Here is a 13,880-nt window from a genome sequence, read left to right as displayed (position 1 = left end):
AATGGGTAAGTTCAAGCTTCATGCACTTCTCACAGGAGATCATACAAGAGCATTTGGGGAACTATAAAGTGATGTGTATATGTGAAAGATTACCATTTAGTTTTTGTTTTTGTTAATTCAGCAAAGGTTCATTACAAGTGCTCCATGAACAAAGCCCCCTGTGCCCACCCTTGTACCCGAGGCCCCTGAAATAGAAAAGCCTGTATCCCCACCACCACCATTCCAGATGTCAGGGGCTCCTCCCTGGCTCCTTATTCCACAGAGACCAGGGAAGCAGAAACTGGGGACATGCAGAGCACAGATCTCCAGAAACCAGGAAGAGCCAGACCCCCACCTTTCCCAAGCACTGCCACTCCCCTCACTCCCCTGGTTTCACATTGCTATACAGGCAGCCCTGGTTCGGGCAGCTGGCTGGGCACAGTGGCGGAGGTGGCTTCAGAGATAAAAATAGCCCCCCTAGTGACAGAGATAGAGTGCCATCCTTGGAGGCAGCAATCCTCAGGTGGACACGGCAGCAGTGGTGCGAGCTCTCTAGGCACTGGACAGAGGAGCTGGATGGAAGGAGGGTGGAGAGCAGATGGGCAGCACCTGGGAAGGCGGGTGGGTAGTGGGGGAAGGAAAGAAACCCAGCAAGTGGAGCGAGATGGGGGAGGGGCAGGAGAAAGGGGCAGGAAAGGAGATTTGAAAAGTGCTGCAGAAGAATGTCTGGGAAACACTGAGGAACAGGGAAGGGAGTCAACTCACACACACACACACACACGCGCTCGCGTGTGTGTGTGTCTGTGTGTGTGTGTGTGCAGGCAACTCCCCCTCTGCCTCCTGCCTAGAACCGTTTCTAACAGGTGTTCCTAGCAACAGCCCAGCGCAGCTCAGATCAGTGAGGAAGTGGGTAATCTAAGTAGCTAGAGCCTTAGCCCAGAATAACAAGAACCCAGACATCCCAGCTCCCTGCCCAGCACACAGATGAGTCACCTGTCCCTCCAGCTTCAGCCCCTGAAAGACAGAGGAAAGAGGAGGGTGGGCAGGAAGGTGAGGGGAAGACTCAGAACTCTGAACTTTGAACCCAGCTCAGAACTCTGGCTCTGGTTCATTTGTCCACACCTCCTGTCCTTCCCTGCACAATTTAATTCTGCTCATTAACCACCTCCACACGGACCACCCCACCAGCCCTCCAAACCACATCCCAACAGATGTTCCCAGCAGATGTCCTGCTTCTGGGGAACCTAACAGATGTTGAAGGTGGCCTGAGATGGGAGAGTGAGTTGGAAGCTTGGCAAGGGACTGACTGCCACTGCTATGGGAGTAGCTCTAGATTCTGGATCAGCAGGATTTGAGTCTGGTCCCAGCCCTGCCCCCACTTTACCAACTATTTCTGGGCATCAGTTTCCCTCTCTGTAACACATTATGGTTCTCAGATTCAGTGCCTGGGTTGGAGACACTAGGAAAATAGAGTGCCTGAGTAGGAGTTTATCTTTTTTGACTGGCTCACTGCTTCACCCAACTTAGCCCAAAACTGATGCTTTAAAGGAAGAGTGTGGCTTTCTTCTTTATCATAGGGAGGTTACATTCTAACCTCCATGAACTTTGCAGGAAGTTCTCCTGCATGTCTATCTTCAGTCCATCTTGCTTCAGTGAAAAGAACAGCATATTTTCTTGGCATTTCAAAGAATAGAAAGGAAGAGAACAGTCAGGACAAAGAAGTGTTTGGGATGAGTCTGGTGCAATTTGATTTATTATAGTTCTCTCAGACTGGGGTTGCTAAAGCTACTGCTTGTAGACAAGAGGCTGGGGTTTAGGGAGCCTGGCAACACTGTCAGCATGCGTGCACGCTCAACCCAAGAAGTTTCCAAACAAGGTGGGCACAGAGGCGAGAACTAGGAGGATGGTGCCAAGTTAGATGTGCAAGAGCTGATAAACAGGGAAGCAGAGAAGCCAAGGAATAGGAAGGAAAGAAGCTTCTCTGGCCCCCAGGTCCTGCCTGCCAGAGCATCATTAAGCCCCCCTGGAAGGCAAGCTCCCTTCTCAGCCTAAACGGTGCCAACACCAGCTGGCCGCCTAATCATCCCACTGCAGCCACTGTGATTATTTGCAAGTCCGACTTCTCCTTGCAGCTGTGGACTCAACTGACCTGGGGACTTGGCTGAATCCAACATGGTACCACCTGAGCACCTGCTTTCCAGCTTTCCTCCCAGCCCTGAGCCCCCAGGCCTCTCCCTGAATATGTCCTTTTCCCCACCACACCTACTTAGCCACCAAAACCCCATCCCAGCTCCCTCGGTGGACTTCTGCCAGGTCTGGGATGCTGAAGTTATATCCTAACCTGCTCTTTTCTTCCCAGACAGGGAGAAGATGTAGTAGAAGAGGCTGCGGGGAGAGGAGCCACTGTAGGACTGGGGACATGGGGGACAGAGGGGCGAGGGCTCTGGCACTAGGGACCTCCCTGCAGTGGGCGGGTCACAACTCACTTTTCTACTTTTCCCTTCTGAGTAGCCCTTCTTCCCCCTGAAGTCTCCTCTTGGCCTCACTCACTGTTCCCAGGATTCTCTCCCAGTTCTCTTGGACCATTAAGTCTTCATCCCTTAGGGGACAATCTCATTATCTAACAACTTCCAGTCTCCCAGTGGTCTCGCCTGCAGCCCACCTGCTGCCCTGGTTCTGTCCCCCTTTCTGTGCTGCTGTCCTGGGGACAGCTGGAAAATAGCTACTCAACTTCTGTACCTGTGAAAATCAGTCCCATGAGACCCAAAGGCAATTACCTGGCTTTCTCCCTAGAGATGCTGGGAGGATGAGGTCACTGAGAAGACAAAAGAAAGGCCTTGTAGAATACAGGAGTTGAGGCTGGACTCCTAAGGTGGCCTCAAATGTGCCTGCAGCAACCTTGCCCTGAACCATCACAAGGACACCTGGGCCTGGAGAAGCCCCACCCCCGGGGTGGGCAGGGATGTTTCCAGACTCCTGGCCAGGGTGACTGGGGACTAGGAGCACTGAAGGCCAGAATGAGGGGGTAAGCCAAAGGGAATAGGGAGAGAGAGGAAGAGGGACACGAGAGGAGAGCACCATAGTGCCCAGCAGAGAAAGAGAAGCCAGAGAGAGATGGAAACAAAGGAGGGAAAGGGCAGAGGAAAAGATGCAGGAAAAATTAAAGAGGAAAACAGAGGGAGCAGAAAAGCTGAAAACAAGTCCTTGATGATCCCTTTAAAGACACAAATAAGAGGAAAGATCTCTCTCAAGTTTCCTAGTTCCTCCATCCCAGTCTGATGGGGGTGTTTGAAAAAAAAGAAGGGAAGATGTGAGACAACCCCTGGCTTGCATTCAGGAGCTCCCTGCACAGGGGGCAAGTGGAAGGGGTCTAGAGACAGCCACGCTTCCCTCCCCCTGGGTCTCTCACCTGGCCTTCCAGTCCTAGCTTCATCCCCAACCTACTGCACCCTCCTCCTGGCAAAAGTGCTAAGTGCAGCCTCAAATGCGGGATCTCCACCGTCTTTTTAACCAGCCTCCAGGGCAACCAGAGTGGTATTTGGGTTCTAAAGGACTACACAGATTCTTTAAAATAGAATGTGTCATAGCTGATCATATCACCCCGGGCCTAGAGACTTAGGATAAACGCCAGAGGGGAATTTCCCCAATGCTTTTGGAACTCATCAACAGCAGTCCCTAGGCACCCTGCACCCACTACATCTTACAAGGGCAATTGCTCCGTCCACTTCTGGTTTGTCCAATTGAAAAAAAGATGATAGAGAATAAGTCTGTCATCTTTTCTTTTGACCTTAGAAGACCACACCTTTTGTGGGACAGCCCTCCTCCTAGCCCACCCAGCCTCCTATTCTCTAAGCTCAGTCACCTGCCTCACCTCCTCCAACCACTCATCACCGAGACTCTTCCAAATCAGACCCCAGACAGCAGGACTCAAACCTACTGTATCATTCATATTCCTGCCTCTTGAATCTTGATTTTTCTCATCATCCAAGCCAATGACTGCCCATTTATTACTACTCTGCTGCCTCTTCACTCAGCAAGCTTTCCCAGGCTGAAAGAGCATCAGAGTTTATCATTTAAAAACCATTTTCATATGGATGATACCAAATAAAGAATAGGGACACAGAGAGACTATGTGACTTCAAGATCATGCAGCTAGCCTTTGGCAGAGGAGGAATAGGAACTCAAGTCTCCCAATATTCCCTCTGCTCCTCCATTGCCACCACCCTGCCTCCCTGGTCTCTCCCCTGAAGCCACCTATTGTGACCAGAGGTTTGTGAAGTTCTTCCACTGGTCGGAATTTGAATTCCCCCTCTCTCTGCACATCCCCCTCAGTTTACTGCTGGAATTTTCCACACTCAACCATCAAGAGATGCCTCATTCAAGACAAAGTTGATGGGGAAAATAGAAACCTCTGATAGGAGAGGGGATATAAAACCCAGGGAGGAGGGATTCCCTTTGCCAGGGTTGGAAATAAAGGAGGAAGGGGCGATCCAGGGAGGAAGGAACTAAAAACCGTTCCCACCAAGGCCTCAGAGAAATGATGCTCCTTCTTCTCCAGAGGCCCAAGAAGCCACAGTTTATCCTGCAGTCTTCATGGCAGCTCCACAGCCATGTGCAGAGAAAGGACAGCAGCACAAAAAGAGCCACAGAAGCTCATTCCGTGGGGCAGACACAAAATGAGGACAAAAGATAGAAGACATCAATGAGGCATTCAGTCCTTTCCTTCAGCTTCTTTCTCCTGTGCATTTGCTGTCCCCAGGATTGTCCAAAAATCTGAGTGTGTCACAAACACATACGCAGATCACACATATATATCATCCCATTACCTAGACACACTCGCATACACAAAAATATCATCTCATTCATACATAGGACAATTTCAGGTATTCAGGTAAGTGCATATTTATTATCAGACATACTGTTTCTAAACATACAAAGAAACATCATTATGGAGCTCTGACGTCACCAACTGTCCTTGTCACACACATCAGCCTTTACCTAGATACACCAGATACATGCGTATACATGTCAGGCATTCACAGTTTCATTCTGATACATCTTGTTCACATTTCCAGATTGTTTCTGTAACTCCTTCAGTTCCAGGCTCTGTTCGGAGGTTCTCAAACCCCACCACTTTTGAGCATCACCCTCTAAAAACAATAACAAAAACAACCTCTCCTTTTCTCCAATCCCCATGCCTACTCCCCTCCCCCACTGCACACAGGAACACACGCGCCACAGAATCAGAGACGGAACTGGGCTCTGACATATACAGGTATATTCATTCATTTGTTCATTCTTTTGTTTAAGAGCAATTATTGGGTGCCTATTATGTTCTGGGTAGCACACTAGATTCCGATGCAACAAAGATGGGCAAAAATAACCCCCAACTGTGTCCTTGCTCCAGCTCCCCTGAAATGACCTTGAACCATAGCTTAGGACATTGAGTCTAAACCATGGAAGCCTGAGCGTGCACCATGTGGAGAAAGGAAAAGAGAAAGGGATTGTTTTATACTATCCCAAGGAAGAGGGAAGTCTTGTCTGTAAAATTTCAGAAGAAACTGGAGCAAAGAGAAGAGTGAGGCTTGTACTATCCTGGGAGAGAGAGAGAGAATTCATATATGTGCTTGTACTGTGTATAACCCCCCTCCAAAGTAAGCGATGAAGCAGAAACCAGAATGGTTGGATTTTACCACTTGAGAGGGTGTCAGAAAACAAGGAGCAGGGGGCCTCCCCTACTCTCCATTCTCTTTGATGGAGTTGAACCATATGACAGGCTCCATAGGATCAGGGACTGGGTCCATTTTGCCCACCACCATATCCCCAGCACCCAGCACATCATCTGCCCCACAGGAGGCACTCGATTAAGAGTTGTTGAAGGAATGAATGAGCTAAGGATGGCAAACCAGTCTCCACTCATAGTTTTTCTTGTTTTGCAAAAGACACCAAAAAAACCTTTCCATTTCTACTGGCCCTCCCCCACATTCCTCAAGGCTCTCTGGTCTCAGAGAAGAGTGGGCAGACTAGCCCAGTCCTTCATCTTAATGTTAGAGATGCCGAAATTTGTCCTGGTTCACCCATTATCCCTGAAGTGCCTGGCTCAGTGTCTCCCATGCCTCAGCTTATAAGTCTGCTTACTTAGGAAAATTTCCCCTAGGTAGAGGTGAAATCTGACAGCTAATATGTTCCAGATTCTGAATTTATCTTTGGCAGAGTGCTAGTATGGAAAATAGAATTCCTGGATACCCTTCCCAAGAAGAAATTGCCCTGCACAATTCTATTCATATGGGCTTTTTTAGCCAGAAGAAAAAACACCAGGCCCAGTTTCCCTGAAGAGACCCTCAATGTCCCAGATTAGAAATTAAAAGGGTAGTTGGGATGGAGGAGATTAGGACATGTTGAGCAGCAGAATATATATATTCCATCTGTTTTCATTTGACTCTGTGTGACCCCATGGACTGCAGTCTGCCAGGCTCCTCTATCCATGGGATTCTCCAGGCAAGAATACTGGAGTGAGTTGTCATTCCCTTCTCCAGGGGATCTTCCCAATCCAGGAATTGAACCTGGAGTCTCCTGCATTGCAGGCAAATTCTTTACTGTCTGAGACACCAGGGAAGCCCATTCAGTATCTAGTCCTGAGATAATCATGCCCATCTCCCTGTTTCCAGACTAAATAGCCCCTTCCCACCTGGGCCTTTTTGGGTACAGGTGGTGATTGGGGTGGGGGTGGAAGTTTTATTTCTATTTAAGGTGAAAATGCCCTCTTTGCTCACCTCTTCAGAAACCACTCCACCCCGAGAGCTATCTCCCTCTCCTACCCAGAAAAATCCTCAATCCTTTGCTTTCCCTTCATCTGACTGGCAAAGCCTCCCCAAGGATTCAAACAGGGCCAAATCCAGTAAGCTATCAACTTCAGATCTACCTTGGTATCAAGATCTTCCTCTGCTTTGAGACTGGGAATCTATCCTTAGTAATTAATATTGAGGAGATGGTACTTCTCTGGATAAGTTGTGACATGTAGCTGGAGCTCTTAAGGACCAGATTGCTGAAGTGAGTGAAAACCAGAACAATCTCATCAATAAGATTAGTGATCCTTGTCCACCATGATCGCCTGCAAGGATGTCTCAGCTAACAGGCTCTGTAGGGGCAGCTGCCTCCACTCCCTTCCTCCCCTGGGTTTCAGTACCGTCTTCTGAGGGTCCTGTTTTCTTGCCATAGACCACTTCTCACCCTAAAGGAGGCAATTGCAATCTGCTTCCAGAAAAGCTCTGTGGTTAGAAAGGTGTGGGAGAGAGTGAAATGGGTAGACCCACCTCTTTTGCAGGGCCCCTTACCTGGAACAGAGGCAAGGGGAAGATATGATGAGCCACTTGTGCTGTGGGAAAGCATCCTGGGATGCTTGGGTTCTCCTATTTCTAGACCCTGAGGTCCCTTCTTTGCCTTTCAACCACTTCCCTACCTACCTTTCTTGCCAGCTCAGTTACCATCAACAGAGCAGGGTTTTCTATCAAGAATCACCTGGGTGCTCCTCCCAACAAAAACTGATTCAACCCGATTTTCCATTTCTTCATCCCAGAACCTCATTCCAAGGATTCACAGAGCCCGCAAGTTGCACTGGCCAGAGGCAGCAAAGGAGAGGACCGAGAAGCACATTTGGATTCCAAGCCTTGTTGCCCAACATGCCTCCATTCTCCCTAAGGCCTTTCTAAGCAGCTGGTATGTAAATCAGACCCACCAGCCCAACATAAAGGTATCATCTTATCACCACAGGTAAAGTATTTTTAAAACAACACAATCATAAGCATCTATCCATATTCAATCCCCATCTCTCCCTCTGCCGGAACCTAGAAATGAAAAGCTTCAGTGCTCACAATTGAGAATATTGGGGAGCAACTGCGTGTTGAGGCTGTGTTCCCTGTATTTCCTCACCAAACATCTGCAGTCTCTCTCCTAGGGCCATGGGGAGTCATAGCAGGGAGAGCAGCACTTTCTCTTGTTTTCTGGTTAAGGATCAACAGACTGCAGAGATTATCGGGTGGCAGCTGACAGAGAGATAAACATGGTACATGGCTTGTCTTTGAACCAATCCTCTTCTTCTCTGATAAGCAGGAAGAAAACTTCCTCTCCTTCCCTAGAACTGGAGTATGGGACACCTGAATCTTTCCCTTTCCCATTTATTCCTCTCCACATCCCCTCTTCCTGCAAAAATAAGAAAAGATGCCTTGGTGTGCTTGGAGATCCTTGGGAGACCCTACAGTGACAAAAAGGCTTTGACAGTTACCTTGCCCCAGTCAACCAATCTCCCCTCACCACCACCCCAGCTCCCAGGTTGGGGCTCCACGCCCTCTCCCCCAGGACAGGGTTCCCCCCTTCTCTAGATCCTAGGTGGGTCCCCATCATTAATATGTATACAGAGTGTGTTTCCAGGCCCCAAGAGAGATGAACAGCTCAGGAACGGGGCAACCCCCTCCGCTACCCCCACCCTCTGTAGGATGCAGGAGGCAGAAACTACCAATCCCAGCCGAGATACGTATGACCCACAGGTTGGCACAAGTATCCCCATGCACTGGACCTGCATCTGTGTGCAGTCACTCTACAGACCTCTCTGTGACCCTGGGACACTCATGTACACACATGTGATGTGCCTCACATCTACCCAACCCTGCACATGGATACGTGTGAGTCAGCCTGGCACCTCCTGAAAGCTGCCCGTCCGCAGCCCTGCCAACACCGCAAATATTGTGCCGCCTCTCTGCGCCGCATGTGTCACCCAGGGGGTCAGCAGGCACCTCGTTAGCTCTGCAACTCCTAAACCCGGTCCAAGCGGCCGGCTTGCTGTGCACATGCCTTGCACATGTGGCCTGGCCACGCGTGTCCGGGCAGCTTATGTTCTCGCACCTGCCAACATGTGTGCCCCAGTGAATCCACCGGCCCGGCTCCAGCTACCCCCCGCACTCCTTTCAGGCTCCCTGAGATCCCTTCCCCCATTCCCCCCTGGCCCGGAGACTCACAGAGACCGGAGCTTAATCCACATCTTCTTGCTGGGGGCTGACTTCAGCTCCAGGGGTGAAGGGCAGTCCGACTCTAGCATCTCTGGAGGGCTGCGGGGGGACAGCTCCATGCTCAGCCTCCGTCTACGGAACCGAGGGAGGAGACAGCACCGCGGCTCAGCTCAGCCCCGAGCTGGCAGACCCGCGCCCCCCAGCCCAGCCCCTTCCCACCTGCGGCTGGCAGGGACCAGCCAGGCCGGGGTCTCTAAAGCTCGGCCCAAGCTGGCAGAGCTGCAGTTCCTGCGGCTCCTCCTCTCCCGCTGCCCAGCCGAGCTCTGGGCTCCCAGTCCGAGCTCTCCGCGCCGCCGCCGCGCGCTGCCGGAGCCGCCTCCTCGCTTCTCTCCTCCTCCCCGGGCCGGCTTCCCCTCCCTCTCTCCCCCTCCCTTCTCCTCGGCCTGCCGGCTCGTCTCTCACTCCTCGCAGCCTCTCCTCCCCCTCCCGGAGGAACGCCTGGCAGCCAGGGGCACACGGAGACGGCAGCGCCCAAGGGCGAGCGCACGCACCCAGGCGCCGGGTGCGGGAGGCTGCGTGAGCCTCGCGCGGGTGGATATGAGTGCGTGTTGACAGAGCGCAGCGCAAGCGGCGGGCGGCAGGACTTGGCTGTGGGCGGTGGTGTGGGCTCCCTGGGAGTGTGTTTTGAGTTTCTGTGGATGTGCCTGTCGTTTCATGTATCCCCGCGTGCCTAGCAGCCGGTGCGTCCCAGGCGTGAGGGAGAGGTCGGGGAGGAGTCCTGACACTCGCTAAGTGAAGCCACCTACCCCCAGAATCCAGCCCCAGACGGGACCCTCACACGTGTGCTCCTGCCTTTGAACGGAAAAGTACAGCGTCTGCTCTCAGTGGCCATGGTCACCCACTCCTGTCCCCGGTTCCCTGAGCTGGTCTTCCTGACACTCCTCTCCAGCCTGTGGCCTTCTCTCTGGTGCCTCGAGCAGGGGGTAGTTTCTCCTAAGCCTAACGCTTCCCAGAGAGAATCCACCAGAGCAGGCAGCACCCTGTCTTGACTTGGTTATAGGTAACTCCATAAGGGCCAGGAAATCATTCCTGTCTTATCTCAACCCCTGCAGTAGGTAGCCTTTCCTCTTACTCTGTCTTCTCTGAAAGAAATCCAATGGCTAAAGGCCCAACGCAAAACAGTTTAGCTGCTTAAAACATCTGTAGAATAAATGCTCTGGAATCTGAACTAAAGACTTGTAGCAGGGCAAAGTCTCTTCCATCAAAGTGAGTCCTACCTAGGACTCTGGCAGGAAGTTAGGATTCCTTTAAAGCCTCCTCCTTAATGGCCACCTACTTTGGCATTGGCGGAAATCTTTTGTGAACAGAAAGTGGATGTGTATTCACTAACTAATCCATGATCCACTAACTAATTAGAGAATGTGAGCTTTAATTTCAAGAACTCTGGAGGCTGGAAGGATAAGTGATGAGGAGAAGGTATGGACTCCATTCTAAATAACAAGTGGCAGCTCCCTCCTTCCCAAACAATGGAAGAGAAAAGCACAGAAGTAAAGTGACAGGGTGAAGATTCTCAACATAGAAGGATTGCCTTTTAGGCAGTTAAGTTAGGTCAGGCCTTCAGATCTGACAGGACAGAGAAGTATCAGCAGAATCAGCTTCCTGGAAGTACAGGGGCTGAAGGTGACAGCAAGCCAGAGACAGAGACAAAATCAGAGAGAACACTGGACTTCAGCCGCCCTGTCCATATAACTTTAGCACACACCATTTCCTGTCCTGGCCAGAGAAACCGTCCTAACCAAAACATGCGTGCTTCTGAGATGTGAACCAGATTCCTTCACAATTCGGCCCTCAAAATTGGAGGGCAACCACCTTCTTTGTTATCAACTGAGAAAGAATGGGCTGAAAAAGAATTGTGAAATAAAATTAGAGCTAAAGAGCTCTAATTAGGAAATTAGGGTTAAAGCTAAGGAGCTTCCCAAATTCGGCAGATGTTTCAACCAGAAGAGGTGGGAAAGAGGCTTCCATTAAGAGAGGGATCTCTCAATGTTTCTTCTTTTTTTCCCTCACTGTTTCTTGTCAACACGGTGACATATTTCACCTCTGCCTTCCCAGGCCCCCAACTTCTAACCTATTTTAAGAAAAGGAAAATTCACAGACACACACACACACTATTCATCTAGTCTAATCCCATTTATTTAACAAATGGGAAGGAACTTCCCTGGTGGTCAAGTGGTAAAGAATCCACCTGGCAATGAAGGGGATATAGGTCTGATCCCTGGTCCGGGAAGATTCCACATGCCTCCTGACAACTAAGTCCACGTGCCACAACTGCTGAAGCCTGTGCGCCTGGAGTCTGTGCTCCACAACAAGAGAAGCCACCACAATGAGAAGCCCGTGCACCACACCCAGCGAGTAGCCCTGGCTTGCGGCAACTAGAGAAGGATCCACGCATAGCAACGAAGACCCAGCGCAAAAATAAAATAAGTAATTTTCTTTAAGTGGGAAAACTAAGCCTAGAAAAATTATGTGGTCCCACGGAGATTAAGAGACTGATCACCTACGCACAGAGAGTAACAAAGCCAGGGCCAAGTCTCCTAACCCTTTTCCATTCTATGTTGCTTTCTTTAATCACCAGTCCTGGCTTTTCATCTCAACCTCATCTGTCTTGTTTTAATCCAATCTCATTTCTGCCTTACTCTACCCCTAGAGAGGTAAGAACAGGATATGTCTGCTCCATTCATTGTCTCAAAAGACCACCATTCTTCTCTCCCTGTCTTTCCCCTTGTTCCCCACCCCCAGCTTTCCCAGGCTTCTCCCAACCTCATCCCTCTCTCTTCAGCTTCCAAACTGCCCTGCTCTTGGAGACCCTTCCTCCTCACTCCTCTAACCCCACAACCCCTTCCGACAATCTCTGAGTTTGATAGAGACCAAAAAAAAAAAAAAACCCCGATGCTTTGGCAGCGGGTGAAGGCTGGATGTGATCTGCCTCCTACAGGAATGCTATTTAAAGGGGCGGCCTCACAATCCTCTCCCTCCAAAGTGACAAGAGAAAAGCTTGCTCCTCAATCTCTCCAGAGCTGCAAACTCAGCTCAAGTTAACTTCTGACTTCCTCAACCTGCACCCTGGCCTGCTGCTCCTTTTTCCTATTCAGGTGGGAGGGAGAGGACTTGACAACTGAGGTGTGGGGGCTGAGGGGGGACTCATCTTCGTCTCCTTTGATGACAGGTACTTAGGAGGAGCAGGAGGCCCTGTGGGGCGGAGGACTGGAAGAACACTCTTCCCCCAACCACGTGAGTGACTTCAACCATGTGCCAGCTTCTTCTCAAAGTCAAACTTTGTTGGAAGAGAATTGATCTAGGCAACAGGATGTAAAATTCCAGAACTCTTGTCCCTAGAGGGGACCTCCTTCCCCTCTGGGTGTCCATGCTTAAACCATGGGTGTTCTTTTCCTCCCAGGCCAAAGGGTGAGGCCCCCTTGGCAAGGCCCAGGGATGTCCCCCCACCCCTACCCCCTGCACATGAAGGCTACCCTCACCCACTCAGCCGACTGAACAGCGTGGTGAGGGAAACACTGTCTCTACTGCCCAGAGGAACAGGGTCTCCCCTGCAGGCATCTCACCCCCAGGTCTGGTGGGAGGGCTAATTCTGTCTCATTGCCACAAACAAGTTAATGGAGTTTTTAATGAAAACACTGCACTAATGAAAATGCTGAGGCTAGAACCTACTCTCTGCCTGCGAGACAAAACAATCGGGGTCAGAATTTCTTCTTGATATTCATTCCGCAGTTCCTTTTAGGCCTAAAGTGAGCTGGGGATCTGAGCATAGAAAGCGATTCATCATGGACTGCGTCCCAGACTGTAAGAGGTCAGAGACCCTCCTGGCTGAGGAAGGAAACTGCCTAAAATGCTGCTGCTGCTGCTAAGTCGCTTCAGTTGTGTCCAATTCTGTGCGACCCCATAGATGGCAGCCCACCAGGCTCCCCCATCCCTGGGATTCTCCAGGCAAGAGTACTGGAGTGGGTTGCCATTTCCTTCTCCAATGCATGAAAGTGAAAAGTGAAAGTGAAGTCGCTCAGCTGTGTCCGACTCTTAGCGACTCCATGGACTGCAGCCCACCAGGCTCCTCCACCCATGAGATTTTCCAGGCAGGAGTACTGGAGTGGGGTGCCATTAAATGCTGATGGGTCCTGTTAACTCAGCCACCCTTCACCTCTAGACAGTCACCTTTTGTTAAGGCGGTCAAGGCCACGTGTCCTCACTCTCTTCTATTTTTCTCCATCTAGGGTCTCTGGATTCTAACAACTAACTCTTCCCAGATGAAGAGGCAGTCGGGGCAGGTAGCAAACGTCCAGGACTGAATGTCATCTTTGAGTCCCAGTTCCGAATGTACTGATATGCATGTGACCTTCATTAAGTCATTTAACATCTCTGAATCTGCTTTCTGGCCTGAAATAGGAAAGCCTTCCCTGGCTACCCTGCAGAATTGTCTTAAGGTTGTGAGAGCACTTTGAAAAAGTATATGTGATAGAGAAGTGTGTGTGTGTGATGATATGTTTATAAAAAGATATTATGTCACATGACAAAATTTTATAAAAGGAGAACAGATTTGTGTTGCCAAGGGCTAGGGAAGGGAAAGGGGATTGTGGGAGGGACATAACGGAACAATATGAGGAAGGCCCTGTAGTGATAAAACCATCCTATATCCTGACCATGGTGGCAGATGCCTGAACCTACACATGATAAAGCTGTACAGAACTAAATACACACAGTGAAATGAGTATAAATAAAACTGGAGAAATCTAAATAAGATCAATGAATTATGCCAATGCCAACATCCTGGCAATAGGGACAAGGAGATTTGGAGACTGGGGTTGATAAAGTGCTGTTGGCAACTTGTGA

At 50.2% G+C, this 13,880-nt stretch overlaps 1 protein-coding gene and 1 long non-coding RNA gene across 8 annotated transcripts in view; one reads left to right on the top strand and one right to left on the bottom strand.

Moving 5' to 3' along the window:
- Positions 1-9,375, bottom strand: part of PDE1B (phosphodiesterase 1B) — a 26,674-nt gene extending 17,299 nt beyond the window's left edge. Inside the window, exons 1-2 of one of the 2 annotated variants that reach the window (XM_006063688.4) lie at positions 9,201-9,375; positions 8,991-9,113 (exon numbers count right to left, since the gene is read on the bottom strand). In XM_006063688.4, the coding sequence (XP_006063750.2) occupies positions 8,991-9,100 (110 nt within the window). In that variant the 5' untranslated portion in view covers positions 9,101-9,113; positions 9,201-9,375. Of the gene's footprint in view, positions 1-7,313; positions 7,469-8,990; positions 9,114-9,200 lie in introns of those variants that run through there. The other variant, XM_044941805.2, reaches the window with a different exon arrangement.
- On the top strand, positions 6,614-13,880 carry LOC123333318. 6 transcript variants are annotated; one of them, XR_006550624.2, is made up of 4 exons: positions 6,614-7,029; positions 7,556-7,695; positions 12,208-12,272; positions 13,265-13,880. It is a non-coding gene; the product is annotated as an uncharacterized LOC123333318 (long non-coding RNA). The 6 variants fall into 6 exon arrangements; XR_006550626.2 differs by lacking the exons at positions 12,208-12,272; positions 13,265-13,880 and adding an exon at positions 9,719-10,210 and having other exon boundaries at positions 7,556-7,749; XR_006550625.2 differs by lacking the exons at positions 12,208-12,272; positions 13,265-13,880 and adding an exon at positions 9,719-10,210 and having other exon boundaries at positions 6,618-7,029.

Source organism: Bubalus bubalis, chromosome 4 (assembly GCF_019923935.1).
Source record: "Bubalus bubalis isolate 160015118507 breed Murrah chromosome 4, NDDB_SH_1, whole genome shotgun sequence".
NCBI lineage: Eukaryota > Metazoa > Chordata > Mammalia > Artiodactyla > Bovidae > Bubalus > Bubalus bubalis.
Note: the sequence above shows the minus strand (reverse complement) of the source record. Positions and strands in the feature narration are given on the sequence as shown.